At 27.4% G+C, this 11,586-nt stretch overlaps 1 protein-coding gene across 1 annotated transcript in view; it reads left to right on the top strand.

The window, feature by feature from the left end:
* The window catches only part of LOC119581070 (sphingolipid delta(4)-desaturase DES1-like), a 7,699-nt gene extending 2,016 nt beyond the window's left edge, over positions 1–5,683 (top strand). Inside the window, 7 exon segments of the mRNA XM_037929384.1 lie at positions 2,616–2,792; positions 3,375–3,514; positions 3,825–4,041; positions 4,270–4,338; positions 4,341–4,480; positions 5,474–5,544; positions 5,546–5,683. Coding sequence (XP_037785312.1) covers positions 2,616–2,792; positions 3,375–3,514; positions 3,825–4,041; positions 4,270–4,338; positions 4,341–4,480; positions 5,474–5,544; positions 5,546–5,615 — 884 coding nt within the window. The 3' untranslated portion in view covers positions 5,616–5,683.
* Positions 5,684–11,586: the final 5,903 nt, after the last annotated feature.

The following is an 11,586-nucleotide window of genomic DNA, read 5'->3' as shown; positions in this document are numbered from 1 at the left end:
CACACATAAGTGTATATATGTGTTTGTTTCTGTATATACACACACACACGTGTATATGTATATGTGTGTGTGTGTGTGTGTGTGTGTGTGTGTGTGTGTGTGTGTGTGTGTAGGAATATATATATATGTGTGTGTGTGTGTATATGAATATATATATACGTGTGTGTGTGTTTGTGTGTGTGTAAATGTATGTGTATATATATTTAAGTGAATAAACTGCAATATTAAAGTAAATGAAACATTCGTCTCAAGCAGGATTAGAATCAGGTTAGGTGTATGGACCCACAATTTTACCCTTGTGGACCACCATAGGTCTATAGCCACCCTGGTGGGAATCAGTAGCATAGATATTATGCAATATATAAATTCAAAAATGTATAAAGACTTCTAGCTGTATTAAGTGTGGGGCCATAGAAGTGAAAAATAACAAGTTTTATCAACATAAGGAGAATTGGTATTTGATAGACAATGACCTAGATGTTCCATGGCATTAATGACAAGACTGGAGTAATACAAATGATGGAAACAAAAGATGGTAAATAAAATCCTTAAATATTTCATAAAGCCTAGCAACTGTAGTTTGAAGTCCCTGGTCCTGAGCAATGATGATCCCTTTCCCTTCCCTTTAACTGGGTTCCCATTCATTAAACATCATAATTGTAGGGGGGGAAAATAGAAAGGATTTTTTAAAAAAACATGTATTGCATCTTTTTTGATGTTTTTGTAGCGGGTAAATGTAATTATTTTAATCGCTGAAAAAAATTTGAAAAGGGTATTCATTAATGAAATTGAAGTTTGAATTTTAAAGTATTTGGAACACTCTTTATGTTTTAATTAATATTTTCTCTGGCATCCATATGGTCAGAAAAATATGCATTTTTAAGTAAATATATATATTCCTCTTTAACAACAAATTTCTAATATTCTTTTATAACAATTATTAAATTAAACTTGTTTATTTTTTGTCTCCACTGATATTTGAAACAGTAAAACCATTTCAAATGTATGTCTGGAAGAAAGTAACATGGGAAGAGCAGAAAAATAGTGAATTCAAAGGGAGGGTCCTATGGTCATTTGAGCTACAGAGTGAGGTTATATTTACCTTGTTGTGTAGGTCAGCCTGTTTCCTGGGGACAGTATTTGGCAAAGTTTCCTCTTTGGATTATATAAGAAGACAAAAAAGAAAGGGATTTCTAATGCTTGGTAAAAGCCCTTTGTTTAGAGGGTTTTTTCCCTAAAAGCATGGAGTCTACGATAGTTTTCCTTTACCATATTGAAGAAAATGCAGAAGGGAAAATTAAAAAATTTAAAAATAATTTCCTTTTTTTTTCCCTTTTTTTTTCCCGTTTTCTCCTTTCTCCCTTTTTTCTTTCCTTTTTTTTTTCTTTCTTCTTTCCTTTTTTGTTTTCTCTCTTTTTCTTTCTCTTTTTCTTTTTTTTTCTTCTCTTTTTTTTTTTTTGTCCTTTTTTTGTTTTTCCTCTTTTCCTTGTTCTTCTTTTTTTTTTCTCTTTTTCTCTCTCTTTCTTCTCTCTTTTTTCTCTCTCCTTTTTCTCTCTCTTCTTTCTTTTCTCTTTCTCCTTTTTTCTCTCTCTCTTTTTTTTTTTTTCTTTCTCTCGTCCTTTCCCTTCTCTCCTCTCTCTCTCAAATTTTCTTTCTCCTTCCCTTTTTCTCTCTTTCCCCCCCTCTCTTTCCCGTCTCTCTCTCTCTCTCCCTTCTCTCTCCTTTTTCTCTCTCTTCTTTCCTCTCTCTCTCTCTCTCCTCTCTCTCTCTCTCCTTTTCCTCTCTCCCCTCTCCTTTCCCCCTCTTTTCTCTCTCCTCTCTCCTTTCTCCTCTCTCTCTCTCTCCCCTTTCCTCCCCCTCTCTCTCTTCTCCCCTCTCTCTTCTCTTCTCTCCCTTTTCTCTCTCCTCCCCTCTCTCTTTTTTCTCTCTTTTTCTCTCTCTCTCTCTCTCTCTCTCTCTCTTCTCTCTCTCTCTTTTTTCTCCCTTCCCCTCTCCTCTCCCCTTCCCCCCTTCCTCTTCTCTCATCCCCTCCCCCCCCCCCCCCCCCCCCCCCCCTCTCTTCTCTCTCCTTTTCCTTCTCTCTCTCCCTCTTTCTCTCTCTCTCTCTCCCCCTCCTTCTCTCTCTCTCTTCTCCTTTCTCTCTCCCCCTCTCTCCTTCTCCCCTTCTCTCTCTCCTTCTCTCTCTTCTCTTAAAACTCTCCCCCCTTCTCCCTTTTTTTCCCTTTCCCCTCTCTCCTCTCTTCTCCCCTTTTTTTTCTCTTTTTCTCCCCTTTCTCTCTCTTTTTTTTCTCTCTCTCTTTTTCCCCTCCCCCCTCTCCTCTCTCTCCCCTCTCTTTTTCTCTTCTCTCTCCTCCTCTCCTCATCTCTCCTCCTCTCTCTCTCTCCTCTCTCTCTCTCTCTCTCTCTCTCTCTCTCTCTCTCTCTCTCGTCTCTCTCTCTCTCTCCTGTCTCTCTCTCTTCTCTCTCTCTCTCTCTCCTCTCTCTCTCTCTCTCTCTCTTCCACTCTCTCTATTTTATCTTTCAGTTGATGTAAAAAAAAAAAAAAAAAAAAAAAAAATGTAGTTACTGGTTTTACATGATACAAGTCATCAATTTTAATTTTCATTTCTTTGCAGAAAAACACCCAGAGATAAAGGAGCTCTTTGGAAATGATGCAAATCTTGTGTGGTGGGTATTTGCCCTGGTCACTTTCCAATTAGTATCCCTCTTCGTGGTGAGAGAGTTGTCCTGGTTCTGGGTCCTCATCTTGTCCTATTGCATTGGAGGAACCATCAACCATTCACTTATGTTGGGTTGGTAATTTACCTGTTTGTTTATGATTGATTGACTTCATTTACTTTTGTGTTGGACAGGTTTTTTTTTGCTGTACTACTTCAGTTCTTAGTATTATGAAATGCATTAATAGTGTAAATATTGTTATTAGGATATTTTTTATATACTAGCAAAGCTGCTGAAAGGTTTGCCTTTGGATTTAATTTAATTTGATATTATTGAGGAACTGATAAAAATTAACCCATTGTTGTCTGGATGGCATTTACACAATGCCCTGTCCACAAGGCATAAATGGCTCCACAAATGTGTAATCACCTAGGATAAAGTTACTCTAGTCTCACTTGTGTACCATTTTCTTTGATTTTGTAATGACATTAGATATAGTCATAATTTCAGTGATTATAATTAAGAATTACTTCTGATGTTAAATGTTATTTAATTAAGCAAGTATTTGTGGAGCATCTAAGTGTAAATGAAATTCACAAAACAAAATTACAGTGGACTACTTGTATCTGGTGGCAATGGGACTGCATGTTTTTCCTAGATATAACTTGTTTTAGCACAGTGGTCCTGTCACCAATTTGACTGTCTTTCATTTTCAGCAATTCATGAAATATCCCACAACCTCGCATTCGGTCACTCACGACCAATGGCCAACCGCATTCTGGGGATTTTTGCAAACCTTCCCATTATCCTCCCATTTTCTGTGTCATTTAAGGGCTACCATCTAGAGCATCACAAGGTCAGTTTGATATTCTTACTAGCATTATTTGCTTCTGATATATGTTAATATTACTAAAGCATTACCATTATGTGAATGATGATGATAACCTATATCTTTAGAATTATGATAACAGCGTTACTTCTCATACCTTTTGATAGTTCTTATTCCTTATTTTTCTTTTCTTTTCTATTTTATTTATTTATTTATTTTTTTATCTTGTTTACATATTTCATTTTACAGTCTTCTCTCTCTTTCTCAAGTTTTTGATTGATAGTTAAATATTGTATTGTTAACATCCACATGTAAACCAGTCTTTTTATTTGTACAGTATCAAGGTGATGAAAAACTTGACACTGACATTCCAACAAATCTTGAAGCGCAACTGTTCTGCACAACCTTTGGAAAGATGGTCTGGATGTTCTTCCAGCCACTGTTCTATGCCTTAAGACCCATTGTAACATACCCTAAAAACCCCACTACACTAGAAATCATCAATACTACAGTTCAGCTGACCTTCAACTTCTGTCTGTTTTACTTCCTTGGTGGTGAGTGAACATGACAGGGTTAAGTGTATTTTTCATGCCTTTGAGGATATTTGTCATTTTACGAGTGTATGCACTATAAAATGTTTCAGCTGCATTTAGTTTCCACTTTTGCGTGATACTCGAACTTAGAATGTCCTATAGTAATGAAACTGAATACTGACATGGAGCATAGTACCTGAATTTGGTAAGGATGAATATAATTTAATAATTTTCCATATTTAATTCCAGGCAAGTGTCTGACATATTTGGCAGCGGGATCCCTTTTGGCAATGGGTATTCATCCTGTGGCTGAACTCATCTAGAGAAATTAATGTTCAAGAAAGGTTTGAACCTCATTTTTAAAAGGGGGGGGGGCCCATTGAATTTGGTAACATTCAATGTAGGCTATCATAACGAACATCATGACTTCCCCTACATCCCAGGAAGTCGATTGCCAATGGTAAGTAACCTCTCTCTCTCTCTCTCTCTCCTATGATCTGGATGACGTGACCATCACGCGGGAAAAAAATGTGGTTTGGGGAATTTGGGCGTTGAACACCCACCATGAGGAAATTTAGCTGATGGTGGGTTGGAGTGACAGGAAAATGCCATGGAAATTTTGGTTGAAGGTTGGGATGATCTGAATGACTTTCCATGAGTGCCACAAAGCTCTTGGAGGATGTAAGTTTTGGGCTTTAACCCCTTTTCCCTGCAGGTAGTTTTCTAGTGGCCCCGGGCCCTGCTGGGGGGGGTTATCGTCGCCCTAGCATGCGCCACCACGCATGCCAAATACCAAATTTTCAGTTTTCATTATTTTCTAAAGTCTGTATTTGCCAAATTTCCCTGAAAACGAGATGAAGAGTTTTTTTGTTTTATATAGACTCCATATTTTATCTTTATTCAGTCTATGTCTGAATAGAATAAGCAGTTTGCGGCATCATGGATTTGAATCGTTGTTTGTTGCATTTATTTTATTTTATTTTTTTATTTATTTTATTTTATTTTATTTTTTTATTTTTTTATTTTTTTTTTTTTATTTTTTTTTTTTTATTTTATTATTTTTTTTTTCATAGTAAAAATGAGAAAGTTTTTAAAAAAAAATTTAATCACATTTTCAGTGGAAAAAAATGATATTTTCCATGATTGTAACAAAAAATAATCATGGATGTACATACATGCCCCCGGCAGATAGCCCGCCATCCCATGGCATGTGGTACATGCCACCCGTCAGGAATGGGTTAAGAGATAGAGAGAGAATGAATGAATGAATGAATGAATGGATATATGGGTTTATGTTCCACCTGTGTTCATTGATGACACTGCCTTTATAAAGTAATGAAACATTTGCTTTAGTTTCCAGAAATATGAATTGAATAGAGATTTTGTTTACTAAGTGATAAAATTAATGTTCATAAAATTGAAGAGTAATTTGAATAATATCTTTTCATTTCAGGTAAGAGTTGCTCCAAAAATTTTATGTTTCTTTCCCACAGCAGAATTTTGGGTGGGGTTTATTTATGATTTCAAAAGATGGGCATGGTCCTTACCCCCCCCGCATTAAAAGGAAGCATGCTGGCTTTGACAAGGAGGAATAGGCTTTAATTAAAACACTGTTGTTTTTTTTTCTTTGTATTTGTTCTTATTAAATGTGATGTCTACTGAACCTTTTTTAAAGTTCTGTATTCCTGTGGCAATGAAGTAATTAAACATTGCTTTTTGGAAAAGTATAACTGTGTGGAAAACTGTTTTAAAAATTTTCAAGAACATGAAATATATTTTATTATATATAAATAATATATAAATAATAATAAAAATAATATAAAAAAAAATAAAAAATGAAAAAATAAAAATAATAATAATAAAAATATAAAAATATATATATATAAATAAATTAGATATTAATTTTAAAAGTGAATGTAAAATATAATATAAAAAATGTTTAAAAATATATATATATAAAAAATTTTTTTTTTAAAATAAAAATTGATATAAATATAAATAAAAAATTAAATAATATATATATATATATATAAAATGTTGATATATAATATATATATAAAATGATATATATATAATATTTTATATATATATATATATATATATATATAATATAAAAATAAAAATTATTATATAATTAAATATAATAAAATTAATAAAATATTAAATAAATATAAATAAAATATATATATATATATATATATATATATTTTTATATATTTTATATATATAATAATTTAAAAAATTTTTATTATATGTTTTAATATAAATATATTATATAAAAAAAATATATATAATATATATATATGAATATATATAATATATAATAAAAATTATATAATATATAAATAAATGTATTTTATTATATAAATATTAAAATGTTTTATAAAATATAATAAAAAGATATAGATATAATATTATATAATTAAAATATATATTATTTTTATAAAAAAATTATATATATAAATTTTTTTTTATTTTATATATATATAAAATATATATATATATAATATATATATAAATTTAAAATTATATATATATAAATTAAAAAAAATTTTTATATATATATATATATATAATATATATATATATATAATATAAAAATGTATATATAAATTTTAGAATAAAAAATATAATTATATAATAAAATAATATATAATTATATTATATATATATTATATATTTATATATAATGTATAATATATTTTAAAATTTATATATTAATATTTAAATTTTTATATGTATAAATTTAAATATATAATTTTTAAAAATTTTATATATATATATATATATATATATATAATATTAAAAAAATGAAAATATATATAAGATATATAATATATTATATAATATATATATATTAAATATAAAATTGTTTAATAGATAAATATATAATAATATTATATAAATATAAATATATTATTTTTAAGAATATATTTTATTATATTAAAAAAAAAAAAAAAAAAATTAATAAATTATATATATAAAAAATATATAATATTATATATATATATATATATATATATATTATAATATTTTATATAAAATAAAAATGTTTTAATATAATATAATATATATATAAAATATATATATATAAATATAAAAAAATATATATATATAAATATAAAAAAATATATATATATATATATATATTTATATATATATATATAATATTATATATATATAATATATTATATATATATATATATTTTTATATTTATATAATATTTTTATATTTATATTTTATATTTTATATATTATATATATATTTATATTATTTTTATTTTTATATATAATATATTTATATATATATATATATTTAAAAATTTTTATATATATATAATATAAATATATATATTATATATATATATTTTAAAAAATTAAATATATATATATATTATATAAAATATTATATAATATAAATTATTATATTATAATAAATTATAATATATATAAAATATATATTATATATATATATATATAAAATATTATATATATATATATATATATATAATAATTTTATATAATATATATAAATATATATATATAAATATATAGGATATGCTGCATATCAGTAGCAATTGGTTGGTACTGTAGTACAAAATATTGCATTATGAAAACCTAGGAACAAAGATGCTACTATACTTCTATGGGTTTGTAAAGGTTTGCAAACCTTATCCATTGCCAGTGCCAGATGTATGCATATATTTTACAATAGTACTACAAAGGAGAGATATTAGTTTAAAGAATTTGTTTTATTTTATGATTTATAGATGAGTTATAATGTCAATTCCCAAATTTTTATTTGATACAAACTGTCAGTCGAGTCCCGAAACTGATAAGGGGTTTTCTGTAATCCAGTGCTTTTTGTAAAAGGTCTGCTGGAAAGATTTGGGCTTTCTAGGTTGATGCAGATTAATAGATAATGTTAATGAAAGATAATTATTATTTCAAACATGAACAGATGTTGAATATTGAACTTAAAGTATTGACATCGAGGTAATATTCAGATTATGTCATTAGAACTAGAACACAGAGGCTTATACAGCAAAGTTATAAGTTAATGATCTTGAATATATCAAGATATTTACAGGAAAAAACTTTTGGGGGAAGAATTGCTTGTGTAGTTCATTAATTCTTATCAGTGTGTGAATAACTTTCAATTATATTTTATGATGGATGGTCTATCTGGTGTTTGCAATCCATAAGAAATGAAACCACAACAAACAGTGAATCTCTCTTAAAAATTTCGGTTATTATTTTCAAGCTCAAAAAGGAAAAAAAATTTTGGGGGAGTGAATTTCTTTTAAGTATGGTTAATTATTCTGTAATTTCAAGTTCAAGAGTATGAGAGGGGCTACCTTGTTAAACATGTAGGTTACATTGGAAACATTAGAACATTGCTGTTGAAATAAAATAACTGGGTTCTTACACTCCGACCATATTTTGATATTAAATTGGTACTGTATGTACCTCTCTATAGCTTTAAGATATTCCTCTTGCATAATAACATTTCCATGCTTTCACACTTCATTCACTGTGATAAGTAGACTAAGACTGGTGTCACATCAGTCCTCTCTTATGGAAAGAAAAATATATATTTGGCAATGAATACTCAAAGTATTGATTTTTTTGTTGCATATATCTCAAATTTTTTTTTTTTTTTTTTTTTTTTTTGAATTGGGATACAAACTTCAGGTATTTTTGAAGTTCAAGAAATTGAGAGACATCCCTATGGCTAGGTCTGTATTGCTCTTTCAATATAAGATGTTTTAGTGATGGGTCTTCCATGGCTTAAGCCCCATGTGTTTATAGCACCATGCTCGAATAATTTTGTGGTAGATATTATCCAGAAAATAGAAATAAATAAAATAACTAGCCTTGATTAAAATAGCACTTGTCAAAGTATATCTTGCAGATATAGTTTTTATATTCAGAGAAAGGTGCTAAAGATAAAGTCATCTAATTAGCAGAAAACAAGTTTGTCCAGTGTAACATTTTGTGTGAATGCTTTACCCTGATTTTTTTTTTGTTATTGTACTCTTTGTTTCTTGCATTTTCGTTTTTGACTTTGCATTTTACTTTTGCAATTTGTGTTAATGTATGTGTTTTCTTTGTTAACTAAAGAAAGGCTGCTAAACAAGCTAATAATTTTTGCATTAAAAATGTATGTATAATTCTCAACTTGGAATCCTCAAAATTATTTTAAATATTTGTGTATAGCTCTTTAACAAATCCTTATATCTATATGTAACAGGTTGCAAACTCAGTTTTAAAAGTTATTGCACAAAGTAAATATTTAGATGGTGCAAGCATCTAGAAACATGAAATGGTCTAAAATAATCTTTATGTATATACCAGGTTTCTTATGGTAAGGATTTGCTCTTGTAAACCTTTTTTCTTTTGTCTTGTTACTGAAATGAAGCAATAAACAGGGCTTCTGAAAACTGTGAGAATATCCAAATATAATTTATTCATTAAGTATTGTGTTATATTTAACCTTTTGTGGGAGGGGAGTTGTACACACAGGTAATAAGCATGGGTATAATATAAGTATGTGGATACTTCTGGAAATGATGCAGGTTAATAAATACCAAACAACTGTAGCTCATATACTGTACCAAATCTATGTACAGAAATTTATTGGATAAATGTACAAGATAGAACAAAGAATATATCTTTGAACAAATGAAACAGAGGGTGGAATAACAGATAAAGTCTATCAATCATCAACCTTAACTTACGAATCATTTTTTCTATTTAACAATTTTGTGTTGTGTCATGTGTTTTTGTTTGTTTACATATCCTAATATGGAAAAAAAAAAAAAAAAAAAAAAAAAAAAATCAAACCATATACACATTTAAAAAGTTCATAACTTACTACTTAATATACCCACACTGCAAAAATTGGACAGGAAAATTCATACAACTAAAATATCCTGTTGTTGACTAATATTTGGCACAACATAATCATACTTACAAAAGGATATTTGAATGATAATTATAGTTCAGAAAATCTGAATACCCCAAAGTATATATTACAGTTGTAATACTGTACTTTGTATGTATGTATGTATATGTACATATATATATATACACATACACAAATATATACACAATTACATAAATACACATTATAAGTAAAATCTTCATGGTATGCTTTTGTCAGAAAGTTAATAATAAAACTGTGTATATGATCAACATACAGAACTAATAACTTCATAGTATTAATTATAGATATATATATATATATATATATAAATAATATAATATATATAGATAAATAATAAATATAATAATATAATAATAATATATTATATAATATATATATATAATATATATATATATAATATATATATAATATATATAATAATATAATAATATATATATATATAATATATATAATATATATATATAATATATATATATATATATAAATTATATAAACTATTAATGTATTAATATATATATATAATATATATATATATATATATATACATTATATATAATGTGTATATATAAATACACACATATATATACATATATATGTATGTATATATATATACATACACACACACACACACATACATATATAATACATATAATATGTAAAATATAAACATACATAATATATAAAAATATATATGTATAATATACATATATATGAATATATGTACATATACATATATGTATTTATGTAAATCCATATATGCATATATATATATATATATGTATATATATATATATATATATATATATATATATATATATATATATATATATATATATATACATATATATATATATATATCATAAGTAGAAGCATTTTTTCCAAGCATACGATAAACAATTCAAAATTTGAACATGCTTACATTTCCTCTTTGCAATATATTAAATGGAAATTCACAAAAAAAAAGGATTTTGTACCTTGTATTTTTAAATATATTTGATATTACTGTTACTGAATATTACAAGAGGAATAGAATACATGCTTTCATGCAATATATGGACAGCATGATTTCATAGCTGCAAGGCATGCAATTTTCACTCTCTTGTTTTTTGAAGCACACCTTTACAAATCCTGGCAGCAAAAGAAATTGGGTCTTTGGAATGTTAACTGATAATTAATTATCTTAAACTACTGCACACAGTTCTTATGTTCATGTGACTGGATTCTTGAATTGGCTTACAGTTAAAGTAAACTGACTGCAGCACATAACATTTCATTAATTACAGACTTTGATTCAACTTCTGTGGTTGTACAGGTCTCTGGAAAATGAAGCCATCATTACATTAACACAACACACTGATCCATACTTTTTGCTATTAGGAAAATGGAAACTGTAAGAGAATCTCATACCAATGAGACTTGTATATACTGTATACAGCTAGGTTCATACGTATAATGGATATATTCTTTGATGACATCTACAAAACAATAAAGGTCTCAAGTGTATTTGTATGTTAGCACCTAAAGTTAGGATTCAAGTTCTGAACACTAGTGTGGACTGGGGAAATGAGTAAATGATAGTTAAATAAACAAGTAAAATAAATAAAAAGGACAACCTA

This window comes from Penaeus monodon, chromosome 14 (assembly GCF_015228065.2).
Source record: "Penaeus monodon isolate SGIC_2016 chromosome 14, NSTDA_Pmon_1, whole genome shotgun sequence".
Taxonomy (NCBI): Eukaryota; Metazoa; Arthropoda; class Malacostraca; order Decapoda; family Penaeidae; genus Penaeus; species Penaeus monodon.
This window is presented reverse-complemented; position numbering and strand designations above follow the sequence as displayed.